This window comes from Balaenoptera acutorostrata, chromosome 19 (genome assembly GCF_949987535.1).
Source record: "Balaenoptera acutorostrata chromosome 19, mBalAcu1.1, whole genome shotgun sequence".
Classification (NCBI taxonomy): domain Eukaryota; kingdom Metazoa; phylum Chordata; class Mammalia; order Artiodactyla; family Balaenopteridae; genus Balaenoptera; species Balaenoptera acutorostrata.
In genome coordinates this window covers 54,023,916-54,037,749 of record NC_080082.1, presented here as the reverse complement: position 1 = coordinate 54,037,749, position 13,834 = coordinate 54,023,916, and the positions used below count along the sequence as shown (strand labels likewise).

Sequence of the window (13,834 nt, the reverse complement as noted above, 5' to 3'; positions counted from 1 at the left end):
CACTTAGGATCCCAAACCCTACCCCTTTCACGTTTGTGCCCCATCCAGGGACCCCATCTCTCAAAGCAGTTTGATTCTTAAGGTTCCCAGTTCTGTAGCCTTAGCCCCGCCCCAAGTAGATCCCAGCCTCCGCCCACACAGGGTACTAGGCCTGACCATACGGCTGACCCCAGACTAAGAACAGCAATCAATTCAGCTTCGACTTCATCCCCAACTCCTGCTCCTTCTTCCAAGGGATGTGCAAGGAGGACAGGGGACCCCCTTCACCCTCCCGCCTTACCTTGAGGCACACGGGCTGATTCACACACTCACACTCACACCCGTTACCGTCACCTACAGCAATCCATGCCTACACCCAAAACTGACACCCAGAAGTCTGGGCCCACCCACCGTCCAGGGACACACAGCCCCTTGGAGCAATAACGACGGCACTCAGGCCCCACTCAGGGGCATTTGTGAGTTGTCCCAGCTCAGTGATGGAGTGCCTGGCTCTGCCCACTGAATATGCCCTGTGTCCCTGTCTTCATGTAGCTCCCGCGATCCCTGCTAATGTGACCCTGCAGGACAGTGTGTCCCTGCCCCCGTTGCCCCCCTCCCCGTCTCCTACCCTGTGGCTGGAGCATTTGCTGGGGGCGCTGCCGAAATTTCTCCCTTCTCCTTGGGATCCAGGGCATCTTCAATGCTCGTTGCTAGGCAACAGCCTCTGGCTCACCACTGCAACTTCCGGGGATGGCGTTGGCTTCCCCTCCCCCCCAGAATTTGGAGTTCCCAGCTCCCAATCCCCCCCTATCAGTGCCACTATCTTCCAGGGTTGTTTCTATGTCTCTCCTGGATCCTGACCTGATCTTGACCCTTCAGAATCCCTCAGAGTTCTAGAGCCTTGGCCTTCCAGAAGCTTCCTCCATTGTATGTGTTCACACACGGGGTTTTATCCTGGTATTAAAAAAACAAACAAATCTTTTTAGTGTTCTTGATTTTCTGACATTCTCTTCCTCAGTTCTAGAATCACTAGCATCCCAGAAACACAAGTGTTCTGGATTCCCTGGCATGGAAAAAAAATGATCTCAATAGTCTAGCTCTGTGAGCATTACAAAATACCCCCATATTCTAGATCACAGACATTCCAGAACACTCATGTTTTAGAATCACTCACATTTTAGGCCTCCCACTCATGTTCTAGATTCTCTGGCAATCCAGAACCCCTTGACATTATGGATTTCTTAGAATGCAAACAAATCCTCTAGTGATCTAGAAGGGAAGGGCTGGCATTCCAGAATATGCCTATGCTCTAGATTTCCTAGTAATCCAGATTCCTTTCTGTTTCCTATAATTATCAGCATTCCAGAGTGCCTGGCTTGCAAAATATTCCTACTGGTGTAGATTCATAGGCATTCTAGAAAACTCCTCTGTTCTAGAATCATTGACTTTCCAGGTCCTTTTTCAGAAACTTCTACAGTCTGGATTCTTTGATATGCAGGGAGGAAGCCTAATACTGCTCATCCACTAGCACTCTAGAATATTCCTGTGTTCTACATTTCCTAACATTCTAGACCCCACTCCCCCATGTTACAGAAGTTCTGGCATTCCAGAAACTCTGGAATTCCAGGATTAGCATATTCTAAAATCCCTTGTTCTTAGTTGGCCCACTTTCTCTTCTATTCATTGACCCAAGGAAAAGATGCAGAAAACTTCCCTGAGGAGTTGACATAGGTAGGTATTAACTGGGGAAAAACCTCAAGGATGTCAGGCTGGGGTGAGCTGATCCTGTCCTACATACCCTCCCTGGTGTGGGCAAGAGAGGGGTGAAAGACTGGGCAGCCAGGGATATGGGCAAAGTGTTTGCAGTGGTGAGGTTTGGGGTACAAATGTCACCTAGCCGACATCTGTGTTTCTGTCAATCTGTACCTATTCATCCCTGTTTGTGGTAATAGTACCCTGAATCACCTTTCAGGAACTCTTCCTCCACTCTGCCAACATGGGGCTGACCTCACTGCCTGCCTCGTGAGGGCACATGATCCCTGGAAGGACACAGTGATTGGTTCAGGAATGGCCATCTGATTCAGTTTAAGTCAATGAGAATCAGTCCTGTGATTTTGCTGCTGCTAGAGAGAAAAATGTTGTTAAGGAGCTACCTGGAGTCATCTTGGCACAGAGGGGGGAAAACCTGACTGAGAATGATCCCAGAGGAGAGCAAAGCCAAAAGATGGAAAGATATTCTGGATGAGTGTTTGAGCCCTGGATCCAGCCATGCCTGAAATCAGAGCGTAAACCAATTCCCCTTCTTTACTTAAACCAGGAGAGACAGATGTTCCTGAATCTACAGCCAGGGACCTGGTTGGGCACCACGCCTCTCTTACCCTTTCCCTAGGGGTGCCCAAACCCTCTCAGAACGTGACCAAGGTGTTGGCAGTGAGAACTTTATTAGGGAAGGGTGACTTTGGCTCCAGAAAAGGGAGATGATGGGGGCCTAGTAACACTAACCATTCCAAGGAGGCCCTGGCCCTGAACCCAGGGCTGTGACAGGAAGCGGGGCAGGCACCTGAGTCCCCCAGGGCCTGGGTATCTCAAGGCACCATGGCAGCCGTGGTCAGAAGGAAGTTTCAGTGAGCTTCATCTTGGGGGGTGCAAGGGGAGCCCCGAGACCCGCGGAGGGCCGGGGGGCTGGTGTCGGTGGCCGCCGGGGCTCCGGCCCACTCCGCACCAGTTCCTGGCAGCGTTCCACGAAGCTGCCTCCCCAGCGGCGCCGGGCCTCAGCCTGGGGGGGGCTCGGGCTCCCACGGCGGCTGGACAGAGAGGCGCTGCTGAAGGCTGAGTGGAGACTGAGGGGTGATGAGGGTCAGTGCAGGTCATCAGGGTGCAGCTGGGTCCCCCCTGCCCCCTGGCCACCGTGTTCTGCCCTCCGCCCCATTGCTCAGAAGGGGAAGTGGAGTCACGCCTACCTGGTGAGAGAGGTCCGGGGCGAGGGGCTGGGGGGAGCGCCCCTCAAGGAAGCCAGCGGGGCTAGTTCGCACTGCTCCAGCTGTTCCAGCAGCTCTTCCTCTGTCAGGCCCCCTGCTGGGGGGTGGGCAGGGAAGCAGGGTCAGGGGCAACACAAGGGCACAGGCCAAGAGACAAAGGTCATGTGCAAGGACTGAGGTCGGGATAGGAGGAAAGATGCAGAGGTCAACGGACAGGGGTCAGAAGCTAAGAAAGAGAGGTTAAAAAGCAAGGGCGAGGAGGGGATGGGGGGCAGGGAAAGGGGCCAGAGGGCAAGGGCTTCGCCTCCTCGTGGCGAAGGAGGTTGTGGAGAGGGCTCAGGGTGAGTCTGTGGGGCTTGGGACGGGACTGCAGCGGGGAGTACCAGGCGCCTGGCCGAGGCCGTCCATGGCGGTGGTCAGGTCCCACAGGGCCAAGCTGCCGTTGGCCTGGCCAGTGAGCAGATAGCGCCGCGGCCGGGAGCCCAGCCTCCGGGAGCCCTCGCACTCGAGCACCGTGAAGGCGGTGGTGGGCGAGCCGTCCACGGAGCGCACAGAGCACACCCTGAGAGGGGAGGGGCAGGGGTCACCTTGGCCACACCAGGGCCTGGCCGGGTCCCTCGTCTCATCTTTATGCCCCTCCCAGGCCTCAGTCCCCACTGTCCTTGTGGTTTCAGTTCCTGCTTCTCGGATGAGCACCCAAGCCTCTCCATCCCTCCCAAATCTACTGTCTTGGGTTCCAGCCCTGTGGGGACCAGGAGCCTCCTGGATGTCCCCAGCCCCACACACCCACCATGGGGCTCAAATGGGATTCTCCCCCAAACATGTTGCCCTCCCTGTTCCTGTCTCAGGGAGGGCCCAAGACTCATCCTGGGTGCCTCCCTCACTTCCCAGCATTCCCCATGGCCGGCCCCCTCCTCCCCTCCCCATCTGGCCCTGATCAAGCCCTGCCCTCTCCGGCCAGGCATCTGTCCCAGCCTCCTCCCTGGGCTCGTGGCCTCCTCTCCAACCTCCAGACCATCCCCCTGAGAGCGGCCATGGCTCCCCAGGACACTCAGGACAGTCTCAGCGCTTCCATACGATTGGCAAGGCTCCGCCCCTCTGCAGCCCCATTTCTCACCTCTTGGTGCTCCAGCCCCCAGAGACCACGTGCACATCCCTGGTTAGCCTCTCTGGCTGTTCCAGCCTTTGCACATGCTGCCCCTTCAGCCAGGCACAGACTTTCCCCTCCCTCCTTTCTTCTGCTCGTTCCTATTTATCCTCAAGGTCTCTGCTCTGAGTCCCCTCTTCAACAGGCCCCCTTCCCAGGCTGGAGCAAGCACCGCCTCTGGGCTCCCACAGCTTCCCGTCCCTCCCCCATCCTGGCCCTGGCCCCCCAGCCTGCGCACACACCCCGTGCCCCCAGCCCGGCCCTGACTACACTGGGCGATCTCTGCTTGCGGTCCGGCAGGGGCACCTGGGATTGTTCCAGCTTCACTCCCATCCACACATGTCACACTTTTGATACCCCAAACTCCAAACCTAGGACCAGCCTTGTGCTCCTTCCCCGCCTCTGCTCCTGCGGTGCCCCTTGGCTGGGATGCCCTTCTGACCTCCCTGGCATCTTGCCTTCTCTTCTGACCACCCTCCCCGTTTGACGGGATGGTCCTCACCGCTGACCAGTGGAGGAAAGACGCACGAAGAGCTGGCTGGCATTTGGTACCACCTTCTGAATGAACACTTGCTGGTCATCCCGCTCGCCGTAGGGGCCTGGGCCAGGTAGAGGGGGGCAGTCAGGGCCAGCTGGGGTCCCTGTGACCTCCAGATCCCAAGACTCTGCCCCCTTCCCCACTGATGAACCTCCCCCCCAGGACCAGGTCCCCATCCCCAGGTGGCTAGGGTTGGGCGAGGTCAGAGAGGGTTGGGGGTCAGCAACAGTCAGCGGAGTTCAGGCACATCAGGGGCAGGGGGCGGATCCTGGGTCTGCAGGAATCAACGGGGGTAACAGAATTCAGCTGGGATAGCTGGGAGTAAGTGGCGGTCAATAGGGGTCAGGTGGTGATGGGTGGAGGTCAAGCCCATCAGCTGGGTGGGTCAAGAGAGGTCTACAGGGGTCAGGAAAGGGATCAGTGGAGGCCAATGGAGGTCAGGCAGGGTCCGTGCGGTGGGGGACCCGGGGCTAGGAGGCACCAATGTCATTGCCAGCACTGCAGCCGCCATGCCCGTCGGCCGATTCCAGCGCCAGGATCTTGAATGAAGCGAGCGGGGTGGAGCCAGGCTGGGTGGAAATCATGCCACGGAAGCGAGTCACAGACCACGTCCGCACGTGGTTGTTGTCGGCACAGACTGAGGAGCCAGGGGGCAGCAGCAGGTCAGGCCCGGCCGTGGCATCACCACTGCCCGACCTTCCTGAGCCCCGGGATGACCTCCTCTCAAAGGTGTCAGGATTCAGGCCCCTCTGAATTCTTCCCTTTCGGAGAATTCTCTCTTCCCCAGAACTCCAAATAGTTAACAACCCTGTAGGCTCCGCCTCCAAATCATTCCAGGGCCTGATCTCACTTTTCCCTGTCCACTGCTCCCACCCCACCCCTACCCTGGTCCCGTCCATCTCATCTCCTGCCTGGACCATTGCAGCAGCCTCCTCCTTGGCCTTCCTGCTCCCATCCTGTCCCCACACGCAGTCAGAGGGACCCTGTGAACACCTGTGTCAGGTCACAGCCCTCCTCTGCCGTGAGACCTCCCGCAGCGCCATCTCATTCAGGGTTAAGGACAAAGTCTTCTCCATGGGTTACAAGGTCCCACTGACCTACCCTCTTCCTCACCCACTCCACTCTGGGCCCAGTGGGCCCCTGCTCTTCCTTAGACACACCAAACATCCTCCCACCTCAGAGCCTTCGCAGTGCCTGTTCCCTCTGCCTGGAATGCTTGACTCCACTGATCTGCACTGCTCATTTCTGTTCAGCGCTCCTTCCTCAGGAAGACCTTCCCGAACCATGCACTCTCCAGTGATCCTGGCACTCTCTTGGCCTCTCACACAGCTTTGTTTTTATTCATGGCCCCCATCCCCATTGCCAGATAGTGATTTATATTTTTATTGATTGATTGTCTGCTGCCCCTGCTAGAGCATCAGCTCCACGAGGGTAGGGACTTGGCCTGTCTTATCACTGTATCCCCCGTGCCTGGCAATTGCTAAATTGATTAATTTTCCCCTCTCCCTGGCAAATCCACTCTCCCCCAGACTGGTCCCCTTCACGGAATTCTCCAGAGGCCACTCCCCACACACCGTCTCTCCCCAGTGGAAACCCTCATCCACCTGGCTTCGTGCTCACAGCTAAGCCATCCCTCCTGCAGGGAGATGGGCACGCGGGGCAGCCGGGCGAGGCTCACCTGAGATGAGGTGCTTCTCTGACAGCATGATCTTGGTGACGGGGCTGCGGTGCACGGTGAAGGTCTGAAAGAGCTGAGGCCCCGAGCCCACGGTCTCGGGATGCTGCACGATGACACGCACGCCCCCTGAGCTGGTGCCGTAGGCGATCTCGATCCAGTTCCCACTGTCACCTGGTGAGGGGCCGAGGAGGAAGAGGGTCACAGAGAGACAGAAACCAAGGCAGAGAGAAGAGGCAACAGACAAAGAACAGATGCAGAGTCAGAAAGTAAAGGGAGAGGGAGAGATGGAGAGAACAAGGTGGCGAGACGTGGGAAACGGAGGAATGGGAGACAGAGGGACAGGGCAGAGAAACCAGAGACAGAAATTAAGACAGAGAGAGAGACAGATCGACATATGTACACTAATATGTATAAAATAGATAACTAATAAGAACGTGCTATATAAAAAATAAATTAAAATTTTAAAAAAGACAGAGAGAGACAGAACTGAGAAGAGGGGGAAGAGAGATAGAAAAATAGAGAAACAGGGAACCAAGAAACAAATCACAGGGAGGGATACAGAGACAGAGACTGACAGAGAGAGAGATGGAATTCGAGAGAAAGACAGAGAAACATAGAAAGGGACATATAAACAAACAGGCCCAGGTTCAATCTCTTCAGGGGACTAAGATCCCGCAAGCCACATGGTGGGGTCAAACAAACATACAAAACCAGACAGACAGCAAGACAAGAAAATGAAACTTGACCCAGCGTGCCTGAGGGTCTCCCCAACCTTGCCAAATTTCCACAGGGGAAAGGTATGTTGTAACGTCACAAACTTAATGGACCATCTTAAGGAATGTGGGTAAAACGGGGTTTTAATATTTTATGCAGGAGTTATAAGCAATGGATTCAGGTTATGAATAGCAACATGGATGGATATTTAACCTAGGGCAGGATGGACAAAAGTAAGACATAAACTGAGTTATATACCCCATACCACTTATGCAAATTCAAACACATGTCCATAATATCCATTTTGTAAGGACACATACAAATGAAAATATAAATGCTGAACATGACAGAATAGTGGCACGTGGTGAGGAGGGGGATGGGGAGGAAAGGAGAAAAAAAATGAAATAAGAAAGCGGCCTTAGGAATTCCCTGGCAGTCCAGTGGTTGGGGCTCCGCGCTCTCACTGCCAAGGGCCTGGGCTCAATCCCTGGTCAGGGAACTAAGATCCCACAAGCCACATGGTGTGGCCAAATAAATAAATAAATACAGTTTTAAAAAAGAAAGGGGCCTTATGTGATGACATGCTGTGAAGTTAAGTTTATTATTAGTTTACTCCTGCTAGAAAAAAATGCACTGTGGCCCCTACCTCACACCATACACAAAAGTTAATTTGAAATGGAACAGAAACCTACGTGTAAAAGCTAAAACTGCAAAGCTTCTAGAAGAAAACATAGGGAAAAATCTTCACAACCTGGGGGTAGGGTAAGAGATCTTAAGCTCCAAAAAAGCACTAACCATTAAAAAAAATTAATCGTTACCCAAAGTGAAAAAAGTCAGACACAAAAAGCCACATACTGCATGATTCCGTTTACATTAAATGTCTAGAACAGGCAAATCCATAGAGACAGAAAGTGGATTAGAGGTGTCCAGGGGCTGTCAGGAGGGAGGACTGGGGTGTGATTGTTAATAAGCATGGGGTTTCTTTTCAGGGTGATAAAAACCTTCTGGAATTAGATAGTGGTGATGGTGGCACAACTTTGTGAATCTACTAAAATTACTCAGTTGTGAATTTTATGGTATGGGAATTATATCTCAGTAAAAACAAACAAAAAAACTATTTCTCTGCATTTGCAATCAAGAAAACAAAACACAAAGATTGTCTCAAGTGAGAGAACTCAGCTTCATCCACTGTAAGACATGCATCCTCTTTTTGTTTGACTGTTTATGTTTTTTTGATTTTGTTTGTTTTGGGTTTTTGTTTGTTTGTCTTTTGGGGGGGGGTTGGCCACGATACACAGCTTATGGGATTTTAGTTTCCGATTAGGAATAGAACCTGGGCCCTCGGCAGTGAGAACTCAGAGTCCTAACCACTGGACCACCAAGGAATTCCCAAGACATGCATCCTCTTTGTTTTAGGAGCGTGCAAGCATCACGCCCTAATCACAGATATGGGAAAGAAACACTAAGATCAACTACTAGAGGTCAATTCTGCCCCTGGTGAAGAGGCCCGCCGTGGCCGAGCACCTAGAACAGTGCTTACATATAAGTGGTGCTCAGTAACTGTTTGTTGAATGACTGTATGAGTTGAATCTGTCTCCCTCTCTATAAATCTCACTGGGTCACGCTACACAAGTGATGGGGAGACAGCTGCGGGCTGGGGCCAGGGCTGGCTGCTGACGGCAGGGCGGGGAGCTGAGCTATAGCTTACTGGTCTTTGGGGTGAGGTAGACGCTCAGGGCTGTGACTCCGTCCTCCGCCGGGTCCCGGTAGAGCTCGCTGACAAGGAGGTCATTGTCCTTCATGCGCAGGGGGAATTTCTGCACATCTGGGGTGGACAGGGAGGATAGAGTGGGTTTGTTCAAGGTACCCCAGCCCTTCCCCTCCTCTCCCACCCTCAGGGGAGGCTCTCAGGCAGCTGGGGTGCCGGCTGCTGCTCACCCACGTAGTAGATGGAGCCGTTGTCGCAGCCCAGGAGGAGGAAGGAGCCTGCAGCATCGTAACTGGTGATGGCCTGCACCTCCTGGACCTGGGGGTGGAGTGGGGTGGGCTGTGGCCATGGTGCCATCCCTTCCTCTGCCTCTGCAGTGCCCCTCCTGGCATGCCCATGCCTCCCTGCTCCAGCACCCCCCCTCCAGTTTCTAGGCCCACTCCTCCCCAGCCTTGCCTGCTCCAGGCCTGCATCATCGGCGTCTGTCTCTGAATGGCTCTTGGTTGGCGCTTCTGTCTCGTGGCCTCTCCTTGACTCTGTATTTCTGACACTTCTTTATTCATCTCCATCTTTCTCTCTGTGTCCCTTCATCTACTACGGTCATTTAGTCCTGGTTTCTCTCCATCCACCCTCTTTCTGTCTCTCTGGCACCTCTGACCTCCTGTTTCTATTTGTCTGTTTCTCTCCATCTCTGTTTCTTTCTCTCTCCTTTCTCTGTTTGTCTGTCTCTCTCACCCAAACACTCACACGTTAGAAAACAACGCTGTGGGTGTATTTTTTGTTTTACATGTTGGACAGAGCTTGGGGCGAGTGCAGAGAGAATGCCGGACGTTTGCATGTCTGTCTCTGGGTTTCCGCCTCCTCTACCATCTCCCCTCACCCGGTCTCCCACCCAGTGTCTGGAGAATCCTCTCTTCCTTTCCAAACCCACCGTCCTTCACGTCAGCCACAAAGGCCTCCTGGATCCTCCTTTGGCCTCTATCATACCCCATCCTACCCCACCACTGGATCTGGCCCACTGCTGGGTTCCCTGGTTCTCTCCAGGTCGGGGGGGGCAGAAAGGAACCCCTCCCTGGGTCTGACTGGTCTGGACACCCGAGAAAGAGGCAGCTAGGCTGGCCAGTGCCCTGACCTGCCAGTGCTTGGTGACGGCGTTCCACACCCCAATGCGCCCTGTGTGGCTTGTGGCAATGAGCTGGTTCCCGACGAAGAATAAGGCCTCCACAGGCACGCCCAGATGGAAGACTCCTGCACAGGGTGAGGAAGGCTGAGCCAGGGCCCCCTTTCACGGGGGAGGAGAGGGGTGGCAGGAAGAACTCCAAGGGCCAGAGGATTCAACTTGGTCATAGAATCTTTACAGGCTAGAGGATTCTAGCAGGAATTACAGAGGATTACAACGGGCCAGATTCCTGCCGGGGTGTGGGACTCTAATAGGGTGTGGAATTCTAACACAGCTAAGATTTTCAACAAAGGCAAAAAACTCTATGGGCAGCAGAGGATTCTCACGAGGATTACGATTTGTTAGGGAACAGATTAGTCTGAGTCAGATTTCTAATGGGAACAGATTCTAACAGGTCTGGGATTTTACCGGCATGGAGAATTCTACCAAAGCAAAGAGATCTAACAGGGCAGTGAATTCTGACGGAGGAGAGAACTGTATGTGGGTGGAGTTTTCTACCAGACCAAGGAATGCTAACAGGATACGGAATTCTAAAGGGCTGGAGCATCCTAATAACGCAAAGAGAATTGTGGCACGTGGGCTGTTTTAACAGGCCACAGGCTGGAGTAGAATTCTAAAGCGCAAAAGGGTTCTGGAAAAAGCCGGGTGCCTTACCTATCTCAGAGCCGCCGCCTTCTGCCTGCAGAGCCCACAGCAGGATCTCGCTGCCCGTGGCTGCTGCCACCATCTTGTCATGCTCACCCAGGGCCCCACTGAGCACCCGGGTTGTGAGTGCCAGTCGCTCAATGGGCCAGTCCAGGCGGGGACTGGAGAACACCAGCTGCCAGCCAGAGGCTTCCTTCAGCCTGGAAGATTGAGGGACGTCATGAACCCTCACCCTGAGCCCTCCCCATCAACAGGGCTTAATGTGTCCTCCCACCGCCCTCCCTGAGCACCTATAGCAGACAAGAAACTGGGTATAGGCCACGGCGATCCAGTTGTGGTGTCCACACACCAGGCGCACCATTCCCGGCTCCTCTGGTAGCCCTTAGGGGGGAAAGGCAGGGATCAGGGCAGGGTCACAGGGGCCCACTGGCTGCCCCAATCTCCCAAGAGACAGAAATGTACCTGATGGGGAGGGAGGGGCTTTCTCATCTAGCATTCGGCCCAGCAGCCCTGCGTTGCCCAGGTTGGGGGGCATCGTGTTGCTCCGTCGAACAGGGGCTGGGCGTCCCCCTGCTTGCTGGGGCCCCACCAGGCTGTGCCTGTTCCGCCGCTTCACCGGGAACACTGTGGCAGGGAGAAAGGGCAGAGTGACAATCATTGTAATAATTGTAATAATTGTCACCTAGCAGGCACTTAAAGTGTGCCAGATACTGATTTTGCCACGTGGGTAGCATCGTCTCCTAGAGAAAAGATTTTCGGTGGTGCAGGGACATGGCGTTAAATGAGACTGAATCACACAGCGAGCTGCTCCCTTTTCAGTTCCTTTGAGCCCATCACAAAGAATCAGTTTGGGGCTGCCACGATATTGATACCTCTTCAATATTTGGCAATCTTTCCTTTTAAGAAATGGAAGCCTGTCCCATTGGCAGACAACAGCATCTACCCAGAGTTTAATTACACTGTTATGTTTGGGGTTTATTTCACGTCTACTTATTTATGGCATGAAGGTAGTGACAAAAAGCTTCTATTTAAAACAATTAAAAAAAAAAAACCAGGGTCAAACTAAGTTAAGAGAACAATACGTCTTCATATTTGGCAAACTTCATGAAGGTAGTAGGTCTTGACTGAGGTTAGGGAAATAAAGTCATAAACTGAATTTCCCCACTGTTCCTTCTACCTATCAGCAAAGCCTAATAGAGTACAGTTCCCAATAACCACTGGTGCATTTTTTCCATGGCCAGTGGGCTGGCTGCTCCATGGACATTACAGTCAATAACTCTCCTTTAATATTTCTCCCCTCCATGCAAAGGACACCAGTTCTCCCTAAGCCTCCCTACAAGGAAATCAAACCTGGACTACAACTCCCATTGGGCTCTAGGGTAAGCTTCTGAGCCTCAGGGGGACTAGCCTGGCCCATTGCCTCATTGGAAATGCTGTTTCTTACTTCCTTTCCAAGCATCAGTCCAAGCAGCTGATCTAGAACTACAACTCCCATAGTGTCTCAGGGCCCACAGCTCAGGCACCCAAGAGCTGCAGCCTTATGGGAAATGTAGTCTTTAGTGCCCCCTCCATTCCTTAGTAGTTCCCACCTGGTGGAGGCAGGTAACCATTGAAGAGGACGTTTCCGCAAGAAGATCGATCCAACTCTTCCCGAAGCTGCAGACGACGAACTAAGACGGAAGGACTCAAAGGCTGGGACTTGGAGAACACTGAGGCAGATCCCTTTCCCCCTCCCCCATCTCTTTCTCCACAGAATATCACCACCCTCCTGAGACCCAGGACCAAGCCCAGTGCTCTCAGCTCTAACCCAAGCTTCCTTCAGGAGAGAGGGGAAAGGCGGAGCATCATTAGAGAGCTGGTTTTCTATGGGATGAGGATGCTAAAGGGGGCCCCACTTACCCAGAGGAGTGAGCCCATAGAACTGAGCTTCGTGGAGGAGGCTGGAACCGTGGACACCCCTGGGTAGTAGAATTGACTAGGGGTCAGGGTCTGGGGAGTGGGAGTGGACAGAGAATTCTGAGGACGAAGTTTTCAAAACTGCACAGAGAATCTCAAGAGGTAGAAAATTTTGATGGGATCAAGATTCTAAAGGAGCAATGACCTGGGCGGTGAAAATTGTGTGTGTGTGTGTGTGTGTGTGTGTGTGTGTGTGTGTGCGCGTGCGCGCGCGCGCGCGCGCTTTTTGGTGGAGAATTCTAAGGACGCATAATTTAAATATGATCAAGGAGCTTAAGTGAACATTCTGAAGGGAAGAAGAGACTTCCGGGGCGGGGGTGAAGACGGTGGGGGACTCCCCTTTATCTTCCAGGCCAACCTGGGGTCCAACTCTTTGGTGCGCAGGAAGTTGAGGATAGGGGCGAAGACGGTGGGGTCCCTGTCGATGAAGATCTGTGGGGAAGGGAGGCAGAGGATAGATAGGGCAAACAGCAGGGCTGAGTGAGGATCCTGTCCCTCCTCCTGGCCGCCCCATATCAGCTCTTGCTCTACTCACGGCTCCGGTCTCATCTTTCAGTGTTGAGATGCGTCCGCTCAGAAGACTGCAGGGAGGGGACGCAGAGCAGGTGTCACGGGCCGGGGTGTGTGTGTGAGGGGGAGATTAGGTCTCCCCATACCCTCTCCTCCCGCCCCCCCACCCCAAACTCGCTCTCCCAATCACCTGGAGAAGAAGGAGTCTGGGATCCAGGTGAGAGTCTGACGAGAGGTACTGAATCTGTGCGGGGACCGTGAGCGGACGCGAGATGATGGAGGGAGGATGAGGAATGCGGCCCCCAATCTCAACCCGGTGAGTTCCCTTCCCTCCCCCAGCACCCATCCAGGCTCCCGCGCCTCCAGCAGGGGGCGGAGCAATCCTTGATGGACAGGAATTCCCCCGGGAGAGGCGGGTACTCCCACCCCGTTGCCCGCTCCCGAGAGTAGCGCCTCAGGAAACTCCTACACTCACCTCTTGCCTCCCACGTTCAGATGAATCACCTCCCCGGGAGGTCCCCGACCTGGGACCCCGTCTGCTGCAGGGGCCGCGGCTGCCATGGCCCCCGGGTTAGCCGGCCGGCCTGCACCCGCTTCCGGGTGTGCATCCCGCCCCGCCCCCGCCGGGTGCTCATTGGGCAGGAGACTCCCGGAGCCACCGGCGATTGGGTAAAGCGCTCACCCGTCGCAGTTAATTTCTCCGCCTCCTTAAAGGGCCCCGCCTTTCCTGTCCTGGACGGGGCGGACCGAACGGCTCCCTTGGGGAAGTTTAGTTACCACGGATAGCAAAACGTTCCTCCA

General features: G+C 54.2%; 1 protein-coding gene across 1 annotated transcript; it reads right to left on the bottom strand.

Moving 5' to 3' along the window:
• Positions 1-2,403: 2,403 nt before the first annotated feature.
• SHKBP1 (SH3KBP1 binding protein 1) lies at positions 2,404-13,642 on the bottom strand. Its single transcript, XM_007166807.2, has 18 exons — positions 13,509-13,642; positions 13,224-13,277; positions 13,059-13,104; positions 12,882-12,955; positions 12,467-12,525; positions 12,157-12,237; positions 11,030-11,191; positions 10,858-10,948; positions 10,577-10,767; positions 9,875-9,990; positions 8,973-9,060; positions 8,743-8,859; positions 6,321-6,491; positions 5,124-5,279; positions 4,607-4,703; positions 3,341-3,519; positions 2,940-3,054; positions 2,404-2,819 (listed from the first exon to the last, which is right to left on the bottom strand). Exons 1-18 carry the CDS (start codon positions 13,592-13,594, stop codon positions 2,588-2,590), a joined length of 2,115 nt encoding a protein of 704 aa, XP_007166869.2. The 5' UTR covers positions 13,595-13,642; the 3' UTR covers positions 2,404-2,587.
• Positions 13,643-13,834: the final 192 nt, after the last annotated feature.

Coding starts and splice junctions, on each gene's coding strand:
- SHKBP1 (XM_007166807.2), bottom strand. CDS start 13,594: ATGGCAGCCGCGGCCCCTGCAGCAGACGGGGTCCCAGGTCGGGGACCT. Junction 13,105..13,223: donor CCAGACTCCTTCTTCTCCAG/GTGATTGGGAGA, acceptor CCCTCCCTGCAG/TCTTCTGAGCGGACGCATCT. Junction 4,704..5,123: donor CAGTGCTGGCAATGACATTG/GTGCCTCCTAGC, acceptor TACCTGGCCCAG/GCCCCTACGGCGAGCGGGAT.